Source organism: Pantherophis guttatus, chromosome 7, assembly GCF_059756535.1.
Source record: "Pantherophis guttatus breed Tessera chromosome 7, ASM5975653v1, whole genome shotgun sequence".
Lineage (NCBI taxonomy): Eukaryota > Metazoa > Chordata > Lepidosauria > Squamata > Colubridae > Pantherophis > Pantherophis guttatus.
The window spans coordinates 2596738-2619591 of NC_142069.1; the positions used below are offsets into that span (position 1 = coordinate 2596738).

At 46.1% G+C, this 22854-nt stretch overlaps 2 protein-coding genes across 2 annotated transcripts in view; one reads left to right on the top strand and one right to left on the bottom strand.

Annotated features, from left to right (window-relative positions):
- Positions 1 to 749: 749 nt before the first annotated feature.
- On the top strand, positions 750 to 18836 carry KLHDC10 (kelch domain containing 10). Its single transcript, XM_034407098.3, has 9 exons — positions 750 to 997; positions 4603 to 4824; positions 7320 to 7474; positions 8721 to 8869; positions 9597 to 9681; positions 11045 to 11111; positions 13563 to 13610; positions 14838 to 14977; positions 16914 to 18836. Exons 1-9 carry the CDS (start codon positions 859 to 861, stop codon positions 17121 to 17123), a joined length of 1215 nt encoding a protein of 404 aa, XP_034262989.1. The 5' UTR covers positions 750 to 858; the 3' UTR covers positions 17124 to 18836.
- Positions 18837 to 21986: 3150 nt separating this feature from the next.
- Positions 21987 to 22854, bottom strand: part of LOC148112744 (uncharacterized) — a 38586-nt gene continuing 37718 nt past the window's right edge. The window contains exon 20 of the mRNA XM_087874396.1: positions 21987 to 22493. Within this exon, the coding sequence (XP_087730522.1) occupies positions 22420 to 22493 (74 nt within the window). The 3' untranslated portion in view covers positions 21987 to 22419. The remainder of the gene's footprint in view (positions 22494 to 22854) is intronic.

The following is a 22854-nucleotide window of genomic DNA, read 5'->3' on the forward strand; positions in this document are numbered from 1 at the left end:
TGCTTGCAGGTACTTAAATTCATTTTTGGATTTACACATTGCATTGGACAGAAAACTAATGACACACGAGAGCATTTCTCCAATGCAATTAGTCCTCAATTTCTGGTGGCAGGCTGTTCCACTGGCTAATTGTCCTCACTGTAAGGAAGTTTCTCCTTAATTCCAGGTTGCTTCTCTCCTTGATTAGTTTCTATCCATTGTTTCTTTGTCTTGCCTTCGGGTGCTTTGGACCCCCTCTTTTACTTTACTTTTATTTCATTTATAAAATAAATCTCTTCTTTGGGGCAGCCCCCTAAATATTGGAAGACTTCTGTCATGTGAACCTGTTGCCTTTCCATGGTGGTAATTGCAATTCCCATCATCCCCAGCCACTGGCTGCGGAAGACAAGACAGGGCAAGGCTTAAAAAACTCCGAAATGCAACCCATTTCCCGTTAATTTCACGACTGCGGTCGATTGGCCGCCGAGTCTATTGAAAATTGCCTACAATTGAACTACCGCCCCCAGCAGCCCTTGCGAAGAGGTCGCGCGGGACAGTTGTTCCGGCTTCGATTGCTTCTGCCTGACGCAAGGCCGCCAGAAAGCGAAGGCTCGGATCGGCCATCCGCCGTCTCTTGCCGATCACGTGGTGCCGCCGGGCGGTCGCTGCGACCGACGGCTCTCTATGATCATCCGGCCCTCCCCTCGCAGCCTCGCAACAAGCGCGCCTCCTATTGGCTGGCGCGGAGTTAGGGCGACGCTGATTGGCCCGCCAGGGGAAACGCCGCTTATCGCGGTGCTTTGAGGCGGCTGAGGGGGGCTCCGCCGGTCGGCCGTTGAGGGGACGCGGGGCGAGGCCAAGCCCGGGCCGGCGGGGAGCATGTCTGCGGCCGACGGAGAAGGCTGGGACGGCAACGGGCAACGCGGAGGGGGTAGCGGCGACGGGCCGGCCGCTCAGGCCCCATCCGGGGGGCTCCTCAACCGCTTCGTCCGACTCCCGCCCGGCCCCGGACGCGTCGGTGAGTGAAAGGGAGGCCCTGGCCGCGGGAGGGCCCTTCCTGGCTCTCTAGGCCTCGCACAACACCCCTGCGAGGTAGGCCGGGCTGGGCGTGACCGGCCTAGAGTCCATTCCCCCCCCCTTCCCGGAGAGCGGGAATATCCGGCTCGGCCTCCGGCCTCCAGCGGAGCCCCGTGAAGGCTGCTCCTGCCTCCTGGAAGAGGAAGAAAAATGGGCGGGGAGTGGAGCTTCCTTGCTCCAGGGCACTTTATCTGGGAAGGACGCCCCCTTGAGGAGGGACAAGGGCTTTAAAAGTTTGGGGCAGAGTTGGGACTGCAGGTCCTGGCGGGTGGGATGGTTCTCAGGAAGGGGGGGGGGAGGGAAACACTCAGTCCTTTTTAGGGTTAGGGTAGGGCCTGGATGGGGGACCACCAGGAAATCCCTGTGGGGCGGGGGGGGAGATCTTTAGTGGTCTCTCAGCTTGGTGGGGGGGGGGGCTTTGCAGGCGTTTTGTGACCCAACTAGGGAACATCATCAGTGCTAGAAGAGAGGGAGGGTAGCTTGTTGAATGGAGGAGGAGAAGGGGAGGAAAAGGAGGAGAAGAAAAAGGGGAGCAGGAGGAGGGGGGAGGGCTGTGGGGGGGTCTTCAGTGCTCTCTGAGCTTGGTGGTTTTCTTGCAGGCGTTTCACGACCCAACTAGGCAACATCATCAGTGCTAGAAGGGGGTGGGGTGTGTGGAGAGGAGGAGGAGAACAATTGGGGGTCCTTGGTGCTCTCTGAGCTTGGTGGTCTTCTTGCAGACGTTTCATGACCCAACAAGGTAACATCATCAGTGTTAGAAGGGAGTGGGGTTTGCAGAGTGGAATAGAAGGGGAGGAGGAGGAGGAGGAGGAGAACGATGTGGAGTCCTTGGTGTTCTCTGAGCTTGGTAGTTTTCTTGGAGACGTTTCATGACCCAACTAGGGAACATCATCAGTGCTTGAAGGGAGTGGGGTTTGCAGAGAGGAAAAGGAGGAGGACTGTGGGGTCCCCGGTGCCTCCCTGTGCTTGGTGGTCTTCTTGCGGACATCTCATGATCCAGCTAGGTAACAGCATCAGTGCTAGAAGGGAGTTGGGTTTGTAGTGGAGAGAAGGAGGACAAGGACAACAATGGAGTCTGTGCTGCCCTCTGAAGTTGTTTTTTTCTTGCAGGTGTTTCATGACCCAGCTAGGTAGCATCATCAGTGCTAGGAGTGAGTGAGGTTGGCTCTCTGTTTATACCCCAGTCAAGGATCTACCAACGCAGACAGACAAACAATAAGCAATCAAGGGATTTCTTGATCAAGGAACCCGCAAGACCCCTCCCACCAAACACTGATGGGACAAGCTACTTGTACATAAACAGAAAGTAAATCATCCCCCCCCCTTTCTAACACTGATGAGGTTACTTCCATGGGTCATGAAATGTCTGCAGGAACACAACCAAGCTCAGAGAGCACCAAGGACTAAACAGTTTTTCTCCCCCACTCCAGAAACCAGACTGAGAACTGATTCTGTTACTTAGTTGGGTTATTAAACTTCAAGAAAACGACCAAGCTCGGAGAGCTCCAAGGACCCCACAGTCCTCCTTCTCCTCAACCCCACTCCCATCTAGCACTGATGATGTTCCCTAGCTGGGTCATGAAATGTCTGCAAAAGAAAGCAACCCAACTCAGAGAGCACCAAGGATCCCTCAGTCCTCCTTTCTTTCCCTTCTTCCTCCTCCCCTCTCCCCCCCCCCAACAACTTCCACTCCCTAGTAATGTCACCTAGTTGGGTCATAAAACATCTGCAGGAAAACAACCAACCTCACAAACCACCAAGGACTCCACAGTTCAACCATGAGCTACGAACCTTCTCTTCTAAATAAATCCTAGAGTGTAGCTAAAGATAGACCTTGAAAGCAGGCCTAAAAGAAGGCCATGAAGCCTCACTTCTCTATTGATAGCAGAGAAACCGTGTGGAGTTTCCTGGCAGTCGGAGAGAGCTGACCTCAGCTTGAAGAAAATTGTGCTTTTTTTGCATCTTCCGGGATTTACTAACCCTGTGAAGTACCGTCATAGGAAGTCATGCTGTTCTTTTTCAGCAGTTTTGGTTGGCTACAAGGAATTTGGAAAATGGCCACAGGAAATTTCCCAGTGTTTCCAGTTTGCTCAGGAAGCTTGTGCTGGGACACGATGGGCAACTCAGTTGTTTGGTGTGCTGTGCGAGCATCATCGCTGTCAGGATGAAGGGGATGAAGGGAAATTTTGGGAGATTTGGCTAGGCCTTCAGTTACATTTTTGTCAAAGACGTTGGGTTTTGTCTACTAGCTAATTTAAGAATAACTTATGATGTTATTTTATATCCCATCTTTATTCTCCTAAACAACTTAAGGCGGCAAACATATCTCAGACTTCTCCTTCCCCCTATTTTTTCCAACACAACAACCTGGGTTTGGCTGAGAGAGGAGGACTAGCCCAAAGTCACCCAGCTGGCTACGATTCTTTTCCAAAACAAATTGTGTTTTGCACTTGTTCAAACCCAGGTAATGGGGCTGCCCTTAACAGAAGCTGTTTTCCCATTCGGTACCGAAAAGGTTATAAATAGTGGAGTTGCCCATTTGTGTAGATTAAATCCCCAAAAGTCTAATGAAATGTACAGGAGCCTGAATTTCAGCCGTACGGGAGGAAAGCTTCGATTCTCCAAGGCGCTGTATTGCAGAGAAGTTCTATTTTAGTGCACTTTTGGGTGGTTGAAGCGCTGCACACAACCCTAAATAAACCTTAAGTAGTGCAAAGTTCAGCTCTGTGGTTGCTACGAGGAGAACTTTTTGCTACTTTGAGGAAGACGTTCTAAGTAATTCATCACCAGCAGGTCGAATGCTGTATTCCTGGCCTCGTGCCACTCCTCTTGTCCTCCTTGCTATCCCAGCTAGATATCGGTTAAAATTCTCCAGAGATGTTTTCTGATGCAGCATTATATATGTTGTTGATTGATCAATATCCTGGCTTTTATTATTATTTTTATAAATAAGGCAGAGAACATACATAATACTACTACTTCCTGCTCCTATTTTCCCCACAGCAACAGCCAGCTGAGGTGGCTTGGGCTGAGAGAGAATGACTGGCCCACAGTTACCTATCTGGGTTTCATGCCTAAGGCAAGACTAGAACTCACCGTCTCCTGGTGATTGGCCCACATCTCATAGTGACTGGCCCAAAGTCACCCAGCTGGCTTATATGCCTAAAGGGGGACTAGAACTCACCGTCTCCTGGTTCCTAGGCCAGCACTTAACCACTACACTAAACTGACTGTCCCACATACTTTATTTATTTATTTTATTTTATTAATTATATTTATATACCTCAGGACTCAGGGCGGTGAACAGCCAAGATCAAATACATAAAAATAAAAGTTAAGAACAATTTAAAACCAGATTAAATACTTTAGCCCACAATTAAAAAGATCCCATTAAAATCCAATTTAAAATTTTGTTGGATGCTGAAATTTTATCTGTTGTGACATTTGCCCCACAGCCTTAGCGCTCCATTTCCTACATCACCCAGTTTTGCCCCAGTGATTTTGTGTCTTCTCTGAGTGACAAAAAAGGTCTTTATTCTGCTTTAGGCCACCGAGTGCCGCCAGCCAGAAGCGGCCACCGCTGCGTGGCAGACAATGCCAACCTATATGTGTTTGGAGGATACAATCCTGACTACGATGAATCTGGAGGGCCGGAGAATGAAGATTACCCGCTGTTCCGGGAACTCTGGCGATACAACTTTGCTACTGGCACCTGGCATCAGATGGGCACCGAGGGCTACATGCCTCGCGAGTTGGCATCCATGTCGCGTAAGTGCAAGCGGATGAATTACTGATGACTAGCTCAAAATGGATCTCAAAATTGTTTTAAAAGGTTAAGAATAAAACCAAACACAAATGCCACCTGAAAAATTGGCAAAAATGTTTAAAGATAAATCAGCTAAATGTTAGAAATGCCATCAGACACCAGGATCGTATTATCATATGTGGTGGACGTGTCCAGAAGCGAGAAATTATTGGATTAAAATTAAAACATGGTTAGAAGAAATGATACAACAACATATGGATTTAAAACCTGAATTGTTCCTATTGGGTATCTTACCAGAGAAATTTAGTAAAGAAAATATATATTTGATTATACATGTTATAACTGCAGCGAGGATAGTATTTGCGCAAAGATGGAAAGCAGAGAAAATCCCTACAGAGGGAGAAGTAATTAAGAAAATATTGGATTGTGCAGAAATGAATAGATTGACTTTGACAATTAAAGAAAGAGAGGAATCGGAATATTTTAAGGGGTGGGGGCAATTTTATCATTGGTTAGAGAAGAGACATATATAGGGTAATGTAATGAAATGAGTGAAGAAAAGAAAGGAGATAGATAAATGTATTAAGAGAAAAGCAAGGGATAATGAATGTCTGGAAATGTATATATCAATGTATATCAATATATCAATGTATATTGAATTTGTGAATTTAATATAGGTTTATTAAATACATGCATAGTTGTTTAGGAAGTAAAATACTGCATAATTGATTTATAATGAAATGGGAGATATGTAAATTTGTATATAGATCAAGGAATAGATTACTTATTAACTTGATTTAGATGCAAATGTTAGAAACCAGAGACGTTGAGCAATGTCCATTGTTTTACTTTTAAAATAAATAAAATATTTAAAATTAAAAAAAAGAGAAAAGCAAGAATATATGGGAGAAATGTTATAATAAATGGAATGATAATATTAAAATATGATAAATAATGGAGGAGTAACAAGACACAAAAGATGTACTCAGATGATACACTGAATGATTGATTATGTATTATATGTTTGTCTATAAAATAAAAAACTTTTATACAAAAAAAAAGAATAAAACCAAACACAATGGGAAAGAAAACACAATACAATTATTTAAAAAGGTTAAGAAAGGAGAAACAAGAATGAAATAAACCAGGTATTCTTGCTTGTTTCCTTCTTGTGTTTCTTTTCTTACCCTTCTAAATAATTATGTTCTGTTTTCCCACAGTGCACAATTTGGTGACGGCTGGTGCCTAAATTAAATTAAGTTAAATATAACACCCAGCATGTTTCACTATGCAAAAACTATATTAGAATAAGATTGAGAATGAAACTGTTACATTCGGCTTCTTGTTGCAACTCCTCTATGCATAATTACGGGTAGTCCTTGACTTACAACAGTTTGTTTAGTGACTGTTCAAATTTACAACGCCACTGAAAAAAAGTGACAGTTATGACCAGTTTTTATATTTATGACCATTGTAGCATCCTCAGGGTCACATGATCAAAATTCAGGCACTTGGCAATGGACTCATACATCTGACGGTGGCAGCGTCCGTGAGGTCACTTTTGCAACCTTCTGACAAGCAAAGTCAACGGGGAAGCCAAATTCACTTAACAGCCATGTTATTAACTTAACAACTGCAGTGATTCACTTAAAAACTGTGGCAAAAAGGGTCGTAAAGTGGTGTTCTGACCTAGGCTTCCTGATATAGTAAAAAGCACACAAATAGTCCCCAACCCCCCCTTTTTTTTTTCTTTTAATTTTAACGGCAGTGAATTCCTTTCATTCACAGCACGTGCTGAATCACACAGAGTTTCTAAATAGCCCAACAGAAGTCTGCCACAGGCTGGTAAACACCCACCTTTATCTTCTTTTGACACGCTGCCAAAGACCTAATTGGCAATTATCTTGGCAAGGCCACAAGGAAACACAGAGTCAAAAACGGAGCTTCAAAGTACAAACCGACACCATCCACAACGTTGCTTCCTGCAAAGGCCCATGTGCCTTTGCTCTGCCTTTATGTCTTATGGGCCAATCATCTCCAAGCCTTACTCCCGAGTCGTCCCTTTTGTTTTAACTCTTCTTGCCTTCTGGCAGCTCACTAGGAACAGGCTCCTCCTGTTCCTCTGCCTCTCTGATGTCTGACTCTGGAGGCTCTGGAGTCAGCACATAATTCCCAGATGGCCCTGGCCCCATCTCTGCCTCCGACGTAGAGCCCTCGTCCGGGCCTTTCCCAGCCTCCAGGACTGGCCCATGTTCCTCCCCAGCCTCCTCACTGTCTGACTCCACTGCCAGCTCCGCAGGCTGCGGGTGGACCACAACAAATGGGACAAAACTCACTTCGCATCTATTTCGCTTAGCAACAGAAATGTTTGGCCCAGTTGTGTTTGTAAGCCGGGGACTAAACCTGCTCTTTGCAACATAGCAGTATTTGCAGCTGGATCAATTTCCTCTTTGCTCGTCTTGTTCACCAAACCCCTTTCTGTGTTGTCTTTCCACAGTTGTGCTGCACGGCAATAACCTCTTAGTCTTTGGCGGCACCGGGATCCCCTTCGGGGAGAGCAACGGCAACGACGTCCACGTCTGCAACGTGAGATACAAACGGTGGGCCCTCTTCAATTGCCGAGGGAAGAAGCCGAACCGCATCTACGGACAGGTAAAAAGGCAGCCACGGGCTTCTCGAGAAACCCACTGAACATTCCTTTAGTGGTTAAATTTATATGCCCCCCCCATCTGACTATCCAGAGAGACTCTGGGCGGCTTTACCATAAAATCATAAATAGTAACATTAACAAAGATTTAAAAAAATGGTACAGTTAATCCTCGCGACCACAACTGAGCCCAACATTTTTCTATCGGGGACCTTGAGGTCTTCTAGTCCACCCCCCTGATCAAGCAGGAGAGCCTACACAATTTGAGACAAGTGGCTGTCCAGTCTCTTCTTAAAAACCTCCTGTGATGAAGCACCCACAACTTCTGGTGGCAAGCTGTTCCATTGTTCTCAATGTCAAGAAATTTCTCCTTCATTCCAGGTTGCTTCTCTCCTTGATTAGTTTCCATCCATTGTTTCTTGTCTTGCCTTTGGGTGCTTTGGAGAATTGGTGGACCCCCTCCTCTTTGGGGCAGCCCCTCAAATACTGGAAGACTGCTATCACGTCCCCCCTAGTCCTTCTTTTCTCTAAACTAGCCAAATCCAAATCCTCCAACCGTTCTTCATATGTTTTTAATCTCCAGGCCTTTAATTATCTTAGTTGCTCTTCTTTGCACTTTTTCCAAAGTCTCAACATCTTTTTTGTAATGTGACCAAAACTGGATGCAGCATTCCAAGTGTGGCCTTACTAGGGCTTTATAAAGTGGTACTAACACCTCACATGATTTTGATTCTATGACTCTGTTTCTACAACCAAGGATTGTATTGGCTTTTTTTGGCTGCACCAGAACTCCCAAGGTCCTTCTCATTGGTACTACATGTACCAATACTCTGAGAAGTATTGATACATGTAGTATTGGTACATTGCTATTATTTCACCCTTAGTCCTTTTCACTAGACTAGACATACTGAATTTCTGAAACTGTTCCTCATATGTTTTAGTCTCCAGGCCCTTAATCATCTTTTCTGCACTCTTTCCAGAGTCTCTACATCTTTTTTATTATATGGAGACTAAAAGTGGATGCACTATTCCAAGTGTGGTCTTGCCAAGGCATTATAAAGCGGTACCAATAATTCATGTGATCTTGATTTTACCCCTCTGTTAAGGCAACCTAGAATTGCAGTGGCTTTTTTTGGCTGCTGCCACAGATTTCTGGCTCATATTTAAGTGATTGTCCACCAGGTTTCCCCTGATGTAGCTCACATAAAATGCCACCTATTTTCACACGACCTTTTCTTTTCTCCCTGTCAGGCTATGGCCATCATTAACGGGTCCTTGTACGTCTTTGGAGGAACGACTGGCTATATCTACAGCACAGACTTGCATAAGCTGGACCTCAACACCAGGGAATGGACGCAGCTCAAGCCAAACAGCCTGCACTGTGATATGCCAGAGGAAAGGTCAGCGGGGCCAAAATCTGTGGTCGGGGGGGGGGCTCCTTTATGCTCAGAATGTCCCCTGGGAGATGCAACATGGCGACTCTTCCTTTAAAAAAAAACACCTCATTGTTCACTGCTGAAACAATGTCATCCATTTATCCATTTTATTTATGACATTTTTACTTCTGCAATCTCACTATCGAGGGACCATAGAAACAAGGATGTTGTTATTCAATTGCAAAGCAAGAGCCGGGATGTTGCGGTGTTAAGAATGCAGTACAGGTAGTCCCAGCCTTACGACCGCAATGGAGCCCCAGATTTCTGTTGCTAAAAGTGAAACGTTTGTTAAGTGGATGCTACTTAACAGCGCTTTAGTCTGCTGCGCCACCAAGGCTCTTATTTAGGTAATCCATTCATCTTTATCACGGCTATTCTACCTATTAAGGATAACGGTAATACTAAAGACGTTTCTGTTTCATCAAGCCGGGCTGACCTGTTCTAACTTTTTAAAATTGTTTTAATTTTAAATAGTTAAATTATGGGTTTTAATATAGGAGTGTTTTAACTGTGGGCCAAATTAATTTAATTGGATTTTAATATTGTTTTAAAGTTTGTATTTTTTGTATTTTATCTGCTGGCTGTTCACCGCCCCGAGTCCTTCGGGAGAAGGGTGGTATACAAATATAATAAACATAACATAACATAACATAGAAAATTTTAATTATGACCTCCGGCCTTGTCCTTTCAGGTACAGGCACGAAATCGCGCATGACGGGCAGAGAATTTACATCTTGGGAGGCGGGACCTCTTGGACGGCCTACTCCTTGGACAAGGTGACCTCTTCAAAGGCCTTTTATTGATATTTTTATTTATTTTTTTATTTGGGCTTCTGTAGCTCTCCCCCAACCACCACCACCGTCATAAATACGAGTCAGCTGCCAAGGGTTCGAATTTTGTTCACCTGACCACAGGGACGCTGCTAAAGTGTTTAAAATGGCCCTAAGCCATGTTTTTCCAGTGCCGTCATAACTTCGAACGGTCACTAAACGAACGGTCGTGAGCAGAGGGTACCCGTAAGAGGGTTCGTGTAATCGTGTAGCCGCCCTGAGTCTTCGGAGAGGGGCGGCATACAAATTGAATTAATAATAAAATCCGAAAGGGGGTGAACAGAAAAAGACACAAGCTTGGTGGTCGAGACAAAACAGGTGTCAAAGCACCTGGGACACCTTTCTTTTCTTTCTTTTTTTTTTTTTTTTATAATTTGATTTATATGCCGCCCTTCTCCGGAGACTCAGGGCGGCTTACAATGTGCTCAGCAATCAGTCAGCGGATTGCTCAAGTGAGGTCGGGTGCTGGGCAGCCCAAGCAAACGACAGCCAACAGCTCCAGAGCCTGCCGTCAACACAACACCCCAAGCGACCTCTTTAAAAAGCCACATGGAACAGGTGTTACATAAACACCACGCACAGAAAAACACACACACTCGGCTAGACAGACGTTCCCTGAAGATGGCCCCCAGCACGAGTCCGAAAACCTGGAAGACAAAACCTCGACCCAGATTGGGATCGATGATAATTCGCCGCAGCCAACTCACTTGCAGGACGAGAGTTACACTAATACCAAAGAAATGGTGGCATAGAATCATTAAAGAAAGCGTGAGAAAGGAGGGAGAGAATGAAATGCGAAGGGCAAAAATTTAATGTTCTACTTATTTTAAATAATTTTGTCGTCTAATGACCCCATAATCCCTTGCATCGGGGTGGAGTCTGGGTAACCGAATGGAGCCGAGTGTTTACTGGCCGGATGCCCTTCCTGTCACCAATGCGGAGTTTTGTTCGGCAGATATATTCTCATTGTTCCCAGAGAGAGAAATATCTGCCTCTATCTAGGATCGAACTCACAAGCCTCCTGATTGTGAGGCGAGAGCTCCCCCTCTAGGCCAACACACCACTCAAGTTTTAAACAATTAAGGAGAATTGTGTGAAGTTGTCCCAGGGCGAATTGGCCGCAACAAATTGGCTGTGGCCAGTTGTCCTGTTCTGTCCAGATTGGATCCTGCAACCTTTGACATCTGTCAGAGAAGAGGCAGCTTGTCCTGACTGAGGAGTGCTGAGCCTTCACCCCGGGCTCCATGGCCGCCTTTGATTTTTTTTTAAAAAAAAATTGTAACTGAATTGTGTTTCCCTCTTGCTTAAGATTCACGCCTACAATCTGGAAACCAACACTTGGGAAGAAATCGCCACGAAGCCTCATAAGAAGAAAGGTAGGGGGGTCTTACGATCTGTGTTTGTTGGCAAGGATGGAGGGGGCCCCTTTGAAGCCCAAAGGAAGATGAGAATGTGTTTTAATATCTTGTAAATCGTGCCGCATCGTTCACAACCATCGAGTCTTCTAATTTTGTTTTCAAAAATCTTCATTTATCTGGGACACTGGGGGGTCCTGGGTGCTCTCTGAGCTTGTGTTGTGACTCCGACACCTAAGCCTGTCCTCATGGAGGAAGAGGACTCAGAAGGTGATGGGGAGGAACTGGCAAGGCCTCCCTCTCCAGGACCTTCCTCTCTGGCAATGCCTCAGGTTCAATCCGAAGGCCAGAAGGAACAGCCTGGGATGTACCAGGAGGAAGGCATATCGGAGCATCCATTGATAGAGAGGGATAATGATGAATCCTGGCTTGATCCCAGGCAGCGTCGGAGGGAGAAGCGTGCGCAGCAAAGGAAGAGGCGTGGGAGGGCCAGGGATTGAGCTGAGTCACTGAGCCACGCCCCACAAGGGATAAAAGGGAGCGTGATTGCTCGGCAGGCTTTGTGACGGACAAACGCTTAAACTCTAAAGAGTCACTTCATGAATCCTGCACTTCGGCTTAGATATATTTTGGACTAAACTCTTGTGGATAATTTGTCGCTCTGGAAACGGACTGCAGATAAAGCCTCTACTGCTTTTTGGGAGTACTAATTGGATTTGGCAGGCATTTTACAAGTAGCTGCCAGAACTCTCGTCTGCCAGGAATTCTGGTCTGTTTATACAATACATTATTGGCAGGCGTGTTGGATATTGCATTTGTCTGAGTGAGGACGGGGGACAGAACAGCTTGGTTGGTTTCCTTTGCAGACGTTTCATGATCCAATTAGGTAACGTCATCAGTGCTAGAAGGGAGTGAAGTTTGCTTTCAGCATATAGCTACACAAAGAGAGCAAACATCACTCCTTCCAGCACTGAAGATGTTACCTAGTTCGGTCTTGAAACGTCTGCAAGGAAACCAACCAAGCTCAGAGAGCACCACGGACTCCACAGACCTCCTCCTCCTCCTTTTTGCAAACCTTACACCCTTCTACCACTGATGATATTACCTAGTTGGGTCATGAGACATCTGCGAGAAACCCACCAAGCTCAGAGAGCACCACAGACTCCACAGTTCAACCCCTGAGGCCATAAATATTCTCTTCTATTTGTGCAGCCAGCAGAAATTGAAACTGAACTCATGAATTTATTTATCTAATTTGTGAAAATGACTTGTACCAAATAGCTGGATCTTCAACTAATTTTTGGGCGTATCATTCTCTATTGTGTTATAAGATATTTTATTTAAAAAAATAATAATGTTTTATAACGTTATAAAATGTTTTATAAAAAGCTTTATTTAGAATGTAGATTTAGTCTCTTGGTGAAAATTTGACGTCAGATTTTTTTCTTCCAATTATTAATTCAGAATTTAAAGTGAATTATTTCAGTTTCTTTGTTCTCTAATAAATTTGATACTTAGAATCTTATCCCTCTTTCCAGAATAATATCCACTGCATAAATAGGATGTCAGCGCTTCAACGCTGGCATAGAGAGAGAGAGAGATAAGATCTGAACTTTTGCCTGCTAAATCCCTTTGAAGTCGGGTTGTCGTGGAAATGAAGAGGGGGGGGAACATTCCTGGGAAATGACAAGACAAGAAGTCTGAAGAATGACTTGGAAAATAGCCAATGAGAAGCAGAGATTTGGGGATCGGAAAGGGAGGGATTGGGGGGCAAAAGTCAGTCTTGTCCGCATCGAGTCATGATCCGGTGGCTGTGCTCAATTAAAGAAAAGATTTCCTTAAAGATTGGCAGCGGACAAGACTGACCTTTTGCCCCCCAATCCCTCCCTTTCCGATCCCCAAATCTCTGCTTCTCATTGGCTATCTTCCAAGTCATTCTTCAGACTTCTTGTCTCGTCATTTCCCAGGAATGTTCCCCCCTCTTCATTTCCATGACAACCCGACTTCAAAGGGATTTAGCAGGCAAAAGTTCAGAGCTTATCTCTCTCTCTCTCTCTATGCCAGCGTTGAAGCGCTGACATAGACTTTATTTAGGTTAGCGATTAATTCGGAGTAATTTCTGCATATATTTCAAGCTCATGTCGGTGGTCTGTATCCCAATTTTTACTCTCTTGCTGTCTGCATCAGTTAAGCTTTCCAGAGGTCTATAAGGCTTTTTAAAATCATGTTTTAGAGAAATGGGAAATTTTCTGTCATGGCACTCTACTTTTCCACTTCTAAAGATGGGGAAGTAGCTGATATTTTAGAGCAGAGATATCCAACCTTGGCAGCTTTAAGACTTATGGACTTCAATTCCCAGAATTCTTCAGCCAGCCACGCTAGCTGGGGAATTCTGGGAGTTGAAGTCCACAAGTCAAATCAAAGAAGCATCTTATGGATTAAATAACTCACATTCAGGCTTCTGACCCACAGATTACCCTGCAGCCCGAAGATGTCATAGCTGCGTACAGATAAAAAATGGTAAGAAATAGTTTAATTTTGGAACTTGTGCAACAACAGAATTTCCTGTTTGGGGTGGGTGGAATTCTGACAGGTTTATGCTGCATATTTTTTATTATTATTTATTTATCCTGCCTTTATTATATTTTTTTATAAATAACACAAGGCGGCAAACATATTTAATCCTCCTCCTTCCTCCTCTTTTCCCCACAAAAACAACCCTGTGAGGTGGGTTGGGCTGAAAGAGAGGGACTGGGCTAAAGTTACTCAGCCGACTTGGTGCCTGAGTTGGGACTAGAACTCACAGTCTCTTGGTGATTGGGCCAAGGTTACCCAGCTGGCTTTCATGCCTAAAGCGACACTAGAACTCACTGTCTCCTAGTGATTGGTCCAAAGTCACCCACCCGGCTTTCATGCCTAAAGTGAGACTAGTACTCCCAGTCACCCACCCGGCTGTTGTGACCCCAACTCCCGAGCCTGTCCTAACAGAGAAAGAGGACTCAGAAGGTGATGGGGAGGAACTGCCAGGACCCTCCTCTGGCAATGCCTCAGGTTCCCTCCGAAGGCCAGGAGGAACAGCCTGGGATGTTCCTCCCAGGAGGAAGGCATATTGGAGCACCAATTGATAGGGAGCGAGGAGGATGAATCCTGGCTTGATCCCAGGCAGCGTCGGAGGGAGAAGCGTGCGCAGCAACGGAAGAGGCGTGGGAGGGCCAGAGATTGAGCTGAGTCACGGAGCCACGCCCCACCAGGAATAAAAGTGGGTGGGATTGTTCTTCAGGCTTTGTGATGGACAACGTTAAACCCTGAAAGTCACATCGTGATCTCTGAAATTCGGCTTGGATATATTTTGGACTGAACATTGACTAAACTCTTGTCTGGTGGATAATTTGTTGCTCCTGGAACGGACTGAAGATAAGTCCTCTTCTGCTTTATGGGAGTGAAAACGGTCTTGGCAGGCATTCGGCAGTTTGCTGCCAAAACCTTGGTCTGCCAAGAATTCTAATCTGTTTACCTAATAAAATATTGGCAGGCGTGCTTGGTATTACGCTTGCCTGTGTGAGGAAGGGGGACGGCTTTCACTGCCAACGGAGGGCTAAAATGCATGCTGACTGGGGAATTTAACTCGCAAGCCTTGGGGAAACATTGGGAAATTGCCAGTGAAAGAAACCCTTCAGGAAACTCATTTCTCATTCCATAATTCATATATATTGATGAGGGGGGAAAAATCCTTCCGTCTTCTCTCAGATGTCTTTGTCTGCGGCGGATACAACGGAGAGGTGATTTTAGGCGACATCTGGAAACTCAGCCTGCAGACGTTTCAATGGGTGAAGCTCCCTGCGGTGATGCCCGAGCCTGTTTATTTCCACTGTGCTGCTGTGACTCCGGTAAGAGGTTGCCCCTCCCCACCCCTGACCCACCTGGTGACCGCAATCAGGCTGACCCCTTGAAGTGCTCCCTATCACCCTGGGGTCTCCAGCCCCGCTGGCTATACCGGGTCTTCAGGGCCTTTGGAAAACTATTAAAGTGGGAGCTGATCTTATCTCCGCAGGGATGATGTTCCACAGGGAGGGAGCCACCACAGAGAAGGCCCTTCTTCTCGATCCCACCAGATGGGCCTCCTTAAGAGGGGGGACCTTTAATACCCCCTGCCTCCTCCCTCTGGTGGGTCAGGTAGATGTAATGTCAGCCCCTCAGAAGGAGGGCGAATGGGACATCCATGAACCTTCAGGCTTGGACCCGAGCCTGTTCCTCCACACCCTGTATGTAGACCAGTGCTTTTCAACGTTGGCAACTTCGAAGACCCAGAATTCATGGCTGGCTGGCGGGAATTCTGGGAGTTGAAGTTCACACATCTTAAAAAGTGCCTCCGTTCCTGGGCAGCTAATAAAACTGCAGAATGGCAAATATTTATCTCCCTCCCTGCCTCTCTCTCGATAGATGATAGATATAGATGATAGAGTTTATTTATTTATTTATTTATTTTATTTATTGGTTCGATTTATATGCCGCCCTTTTTCCAGAGACTCAGGGCGGCTTACAATGCGTTAAGCAATAGCCTTCATACTTTTGTATATACCTGCTTAGTAGGGCTTTCGCCCCCCCCTAAGCGGTGTTCTTTTTTATACAAAGTCAGCTTATTGCCCCCACAATTCAGGTCCTCATTTTACTTACCTCGGAAGGATGGAAGGCTGAGTCAACCTTGAGCCTGGTGAGATTCGAACTAGCAGTAATTGCAGGCAGCTGGCAGCTAAGTGCTACTTTAACAGCAGTTTTAGTCCGCTGCGCCACCAAGGCTCTTGGTTATAGTTATAGACATATATGGATATATATGGATATATTTACTTATTTGGCATTCTGCAGTTTTATTATATAGATATATCTATATTGCAAACTATCCTAAAAATATGAGTTCCAGATGTAGCTATAAAAGAAGAGACAGATATCACAATCTCCAGAATTTATATATATATATATTGTTCCAAAGAGTTATGACTTTTCAGATTTTCCAAAGTTTGAATCCTGTGATTCCGGAAATAGCTCTCCCCCCCAAAGATAGCTTGAAGTCATTCCTCCCACAGCCAGTGCCGGTGGGACAGGAGCCTTTGCAGCCCACTCTCTTTCCCCACTTCTTTAACATTAAGAGAGGGATAGAATCAAGATCACGTGAAGGGTTAATACCACTTTATAAGGCCTTGGTAAGGCCACACTTGGAATCCTGCATCCACTTTTGGATGTCACGATGTAAAAAAAGATGTGGAGACTCTGGAAAGAGTGCAGAGAAGAGCAAGAAAGAGGATTAGGGGACTGGAGGCTAAAACATACAAAGAACAGTTGCAGGAACTGGGTGTGTCCAGTTTAATGACAAGAAGGATTAGGGGAGACATGAAAGCAGTGTTCCAATATCTCAGGGGCTGCCCCAAAAAAGAGGGAGTCAAGCTCTTCTCCAAAGCACCAAAAGGCAAGCAAGAAGCAAACTAATCAAGGAGAGAAGCAACTTAGAACTAAGGAGAAATTTCCTGACAGTGAGAAGAATTAACCAGTGGAACTCCTTGCCTCCAGAAGTTGTGAATGCTCCAACACTGGAAGTTTTTAAGAAGAGATTGGATAACCATTTGTCTGAAGTGGTTTAGGGTTTCCTGCCTAAGCAGGGGGTTGGACTAGAAGACCTCTAAGGTCGCTTCCAACTTTGTCCATTATCTTCTTGGAAGTGGGGGGGCTGCCAGAAGAGGTCAGGCAAAGAGCTTCGAAGCTTTTCAAGACACAATTCTAATATATATATATATATTCTTTTTTTCTTCTGCTGCTGCTGCTGCTCCACAGGCCGGCTGCATGTACGTCCACGGAGGCGTGGTGGACATTCACCGGAACAGACGGACTGGGTCTCTCTTTAAGATGTGGCTCGTGGTACCCAGCCTGCTGGAACTCTGTTGGGAGAAGGTGCTGGTTTTTTTCCCTCACTTGGCCAACCTCAGCCGATCGCAGCTTTTGCACCTGGGACTGACGCAGGGACTCATCGAACGTTTGAAATGAAAAAAAACGTCCCGCAGGCCGGCGCGCTAATTTAAACAAAATCCCTCCCCTCCCCTCCGGCCCTCCCCTCTCGCCCGTTCTCATTTCCTCTCTTATTTATGGTCCCGCCGAGAACGCCACGGAGGAGCAGGCCGCGAAAAAAAAAAAAAAATCCCCGCTTCTCCAAGCCTTACTCGCCAAGAACTTCGGATGCCTTTCCCGTTATATATATATATATAATTTTTTTCTATTTTGATTTGAGAATTTATTAAACTCTGTGCTTTTTTTTTTTTTAATTTATGGAGACCTATAAATACATCATGAACGAAAAAGCTGCTGTGGCTGAGAGAATTTGTACAGGTAGTCCTCGACTTACAACCGTTCATTTAGTGACCTTTGGAAGTTAGAGCGGCCGTGGAAAAAGTGACTTAACGTCCGTTTTTTTCACACCGTTGCAGCGTCCTCGCGGTCTCCCGTGTTCAGAAATTCGGATGCTCGGCAACTGGTTCCTATTTATGACGGTTACAGTGTCCCGTTGGGGGGGGTCCCTTTTTTGCGACGTTCTGACAAGCACGGGGGAAGCCACATTCACTTAACGACATGGGACTCGCTGAATGTCCGTAGCAAGAAAGCTCATAAAATGGGGAAAACTCATTGTCTCACTTAGCGGCAGGAATTTTAGGCTCAATTGTGGTCGTAAGTTGAAGACTACCTGTACTGGATTTTTGTCACATGCTTATAGCGTCGTAAGGCGAGGACCCGGTCACCGCCTTCCGGTTTCAGGCCTCGATTTCCCCTTCGGTAAGACGTGGTGTCCTTCATTCAACACACTGCAAAACGGCCTTGGCTCCCTCTGGAATCCGGTGAGGCCGTTTTCCTGCTTCCTGGCAGGAAATTAGGGAAACTCTGCACAATTTTTGTCATTTTGTGTGTGTGTTTCTTTTACAGTAGGTGACAACAGATGTTGCCCCTTGTGACTGTGTGAAAGGGGTCCTTTTGCTACCCAAATACCGCAAATATTGATTTTTTTCTGATATGCTGCTGCCTGACCAGGAAAGATCCTTGCTAAGTTGCCATTCCTACCAACCTCCCACACTAGAAAAATGACTGAAATATAAGATATATAGAATATATCTCAAAAAAAATAGAATAAGATACAGGTAGACCTCGACTTACAACAGTTCCGTTTAGTGACAGTTCAGAGTGATGACACTGGAAAAAGGACTTAACGACCGTTATTCACACTTAACAACCGTTGCAGCTTTCCCCACGATGACGTGATCAAAATCCAGACGCTGGGGCAACGGATTCGCATTTACGACGGGGCGCAGCGTCATGCCACTCCCCCTTTTTGCAAAAGTCCACGGGAAGCCAGATTCACAAATTGTGTGACTAATGAAACCGCAGCGAGACACTTAACAGCTGTGGCAAGAAAAGTGGTAAAATGGGGCAAACCCCACTTCACTCTGCCTCACTTAGCAACAAATATTGGCCTCGGCGGTGGTCGTAACTCGAGGACTACCTGTATTCAAAAGAAAAAATCGTGAAAACGCTATTATTTTTTCTCCCGTTGCAAGTGTGTTTGCGTGTGTAAATGGGGGTGGGGGTAGGACCCCAGACTCCGTACTGCAGCTGTATCGGCAACGAATTTTCCTTCCGACCAATTGGCCTTTCTTTGAAGTTCTCGTTTTCTGTCCATTTTTTTTTTTTTAAATAAAATTCTGAAATGCTGGATGGAGGGGAATATTCTCTGAAAAAGACCTTGTCAATAGCCAGGTCTTCGTTCCCAAGAACGGCCCCTGTCGTAGCTGTGGTGTGTCTCAAATCAAAAATCCCCAATAAATGGGAGTCCTTGATTTACGACCACAATGGAGCCCAGAATTTCTGTTGTTCAGTGAAAAATTTGTTACGTTACTTTTCCCACCACATTGTTAAATTAGCAGCACGGTCATTAAAAGAGAATCTGGTTTTCCCCCTTGACTTTGCTTCTCAGAAGATCGCAAAAGGGGATGAGGTGGCCCCGGGACATTGCGACGGTCATAAATGTGAGTCAGTGGCCAAGTGTTTCAATCTAAATCACGTGATTTATGGGGATGCTGCAATGGTCATAAGTGTGAGAAAAGGTCCTAAGTCATTTTTCCCAGTGCCGTTGTAGCTTCAGTCACTAAGCGAACTTTTCTCTAAGTCCAGGATCTCCACAAACCATGAACTGCAGGTAGTCCTCAACTTACAACAATTCATTTAGTGACTGTTCAGTACAACACCACTGAAAAAAATGACAACCGTTTTTCAGTTAAGACCGTTGCAGCCTCCCCAGGATCACGTGATCAAAATTCAGACGCTTATTTACTGACTCATATTTATGACGGTTGCAGCATCCTGGTGTGTGTGTGTGTGTCTATCACACGATCCCCTTTTGCGACCTGACATAGTCCATGTGGAAGGGGGATTCACTTAATAACCGGGTTACTAACTTAATTCAACCGCGGTGAACCACTTCCCTTAACCACTGAGGCAAGGCAGGCCATAAAATGGGACAAGATTCGCGTCTCGCTTAGCGACAGAAATTATGAGCTCCCTTGTGGTCGTAAGTCGAGGACTACCCGCATTGCTGCACACACTAGTTGCCTTTTTTTAAAAAAAAACACGCTGGAAAAAGCATTGTTCCCTGTGTCTTGACTGTATGTTGGAAATAATTCTGTAAAAATTTTATCCCTAACCGGCATCAAACTGTAGCTTGAGAAATGATGCTGGTTTGTGTGTGGGTGTTTTTTTTAAAATATCCTTGGAAACTGTTAATGGTTGTTAGTTCACAGTTTTTCTTAGTTTGAGAGTGGAATGTTGCCCCTGTTTTTGGAACCGGTGAGGCTGCGGGAAAGGGGCATCAGCGGCTCTCTCTTCGTTTAAGGACGGTTCGAAGTTCCAGCGGCGCCGAAGAAAGCAACTTGAACGATGGTTTGTCACGCTTAGCGACCGTTGCAATGTCCCCGTGGTCACGGGATCAAAATAATAACCCTCACCCAAACCCAAACTCTCTCATGCCAACCAATCCTGTTTGCCTGCGCTACGATTGAATGCAATGGCCAAATTCCGAACATGGCTTGATTCACTAACCAGGATAAGTGGGTTGGGAGGACATCCCCCCCTCCCCCAATACAGGTAGTCCTCGAATTATAACCAAAAATGGAATCAGAATTTCTGTTGGTAAGCAAGGATTGTTTGTTAAGTGAGTCACGCCTGATTTTACAGGTAGGCCTGGACTTACATTCATTTAATGACCGTTCAAAGTTACACCGGCACTCAAGAAAGCAACTGGCGACGTTTTTCACAAGACCGTTGCAATATCCCCGTGGTCACATGATCAAAATTCAAATGCTTGGCAATTGGCTCAGATTTATGACGCGTTCAGCGTCCTGGGTTCCCGTGATCCCCCTTTGGCGACTTTCTGACAAGCCAAGTCAACGACGCCAGATTCGCTTCACATCCACATGACTTCAACCACGTTAGTGATTCACTTAGTAACTGTGGTAAGAATGGTTGCAAAAGGAGGCAAAATCCACTCAACAACGCCACAATTTTGGGTTCAATTGTCGTAAGTCGAAACCTACCTCTACTGACCGAATGTCTTTTCGTTTTAATCCTATTTATTTTACATACTTTTTAACATTTGCTGTATTTCTGTGACCCATTTTATGCTAATTTGACATGCTCAATTTGATTGTGGCGTGTCTACCTGCCATTGGTGGACTTCAATTCCCAGAATTCCTCAGCCAGCCACTGGTGGACTTCAATTCCCAGAATTCCTCAGCCAGCCACTGGTGGACTTTCCTCAGAATAATTTTACCAGCCACCGGTGGCCTTCAACTCCCAGAATTCCTCAGCCATCCATTGGTGGCCTTCAACTCCCAGAATTCCTCAGCCAGCCATTGGTGGGCCTTCCTCAGAATTCCTCAGTCAGCCACTGGTGGACTTCAACTCCCAGAATTCTTCAGCCAGCCATTGGTGGGCCTTCCTCAGAATTCCTCAGCCAGTCACTGGTGGACTTCAACTCCCAGAATTCCTCAGCCATCCATTGGTGGCCTTCAACTCCTAGAATTCCTCAGCCATCCATTGGTGGCCTTCAACTCCCAGAATTCCTCAGCCAGCCATTGGTGGGCCTTCCTCAGAATTCCTCAGCCAGTCACTGGTGGACTTCAACTCCCAGAATTCCTCAGCCATCCATTGGTGGCCTTCAACTCCTAGAATTCCTCAGCCATCCATTGGTGGCCTTCAACTCCTAGAATTCCTCAGCCATCCATTGGTGGACTTCAACTCCCAGAATTCTTCAGCCAGCCATTGGTGGGCCTTCCTCAGAATTCCTCAGCCAGTCACTGGTGGACTTCAACTCCCAGAATTCCTCAGCCATCCATTGGTGGCCTTCAACTCCTAGAATTCCTCAGCCATCCATTGGTGGCCTTCAACTCCCAGAATTCCTCAGCCAGCCATTGGTGGGCCTTCCTCAGAATTTCTCAGTCAGCCACTGGTGGACTTCAACTCCCAGAATTCCTCAGCCAGCCATTGGTGGGCCTTCCTCAGAATTTCTCAGTCAGCCACTGGTGGACTTCAACTCCCAGAATTCCTCAGCCAGCCATTGGTGGGCCTTCCTCAGAATTTCTCAGTCAGCCACTGGTGGACTTCAACTCCCAGAATTCCTCAGCCAGCCATTGGTGGGCCTTCCTCAGAATTCCTGTGCCATCCATTGGTACAGCAAGCAGCCATGCTTGCTGAAGAATTCTGGGAGTTGAAGTCCGCCCAATGTAAAGAGGGCAAGGTTGAAAACCCCGGTCGTATTCTCGCACGACGGCTACGAAGCGAAAGATACCGTCACCAACGCACTCCAAAGGATACGTTCAAAATCGGCTTCCTTTATTTTTGTGCTCTGTCTCGAGATCAGGGGCGGCTCGGCTTTGGGGTGGGGGGCTGTCTTTACCCGCAGCAGGGTGGGGGGCTGCATGGCAAAGGCTTGAGAGGTAGCTACGATGAAACGGACCCCGTCCCCGAATCCGTGTTCGAAATCACCAGGCACTCTTCTCCGTAGGAGTCAACGGCATCGCGGCTCGTCTGCACCCAAACTCTTTGTTGGTCACAAAGAGACCCCCGAGAAGCTTGTGAGCTGGAAGAGTCAATGGCTGCCTTGGAGATAAATCTTATAAAGGCGTTAAAAGGTTTTGTCCTGAGCGCCTCCCCGACGAGACGGTCATGGCTCGGATAGAAGGACTTGCGGGAAGCGACTGCCTGGCCGAGAGGCAGGAATACGGACGCCCAACGGACCGTCGACTCAGCAGCCGGCAGGAGAAGGAGCAAAATAATACACGGCCATGAGGATAAAATAGACCATCACCAGCACGGTACCTTGGCGGGAGAGAGGAAACAAGATGGACGGTTACAGGAGAGCAGTCGTCCCTCCGCAGCCATGGACATGGACTGGCTGACTTTGGAGCAGCCATCCAGCACGTAGACTTATATACCGCTTCACAAGACTTTCGAACCCTGTCTTAAGAGGTTTACAGAGTCAGCCTCTTGCTCCCCAACAATCTGGGTCCTCATTTTACAGACCTCAGAAAGATGGAAGGAAGAGTCGACCTTGAGCAGGTCAGGATTGAACTCCAGGCTGTGGGCAGAGTTAGCCTGCAATACTGCATTCTAACCACTGGGTCACCATGGCCCTTCCCTCCTTCCCTCCTTCCTTCCTTCCATCTCATTTCCTTCCTTC

Bases quoted from the DNA above. Each gene is read 5' to 3' on its own strand.
- KLHDC10 (XM_034407098.3), top strand. From the start codon at position 859: ATGTCTGCGGCCGACGGAGAAGGCTGGGACGGCAACGGGCAACGCGGA. The intron at 9,682-11,044 runs GTGACCTCTTCA...CTCTTGCTTAAG, and splicing joins CGGCCTACTCCTTGGACAAG to ATTCACGCCTACAATCTGGA. The intron at 14,978-16,913 runs GTAAGAGGTTGC...GCTGCTCCACAG, and splicing joins ACTGTGCTGCTGTGACTCCG to GCCGGCTGCATGTACGTCCA.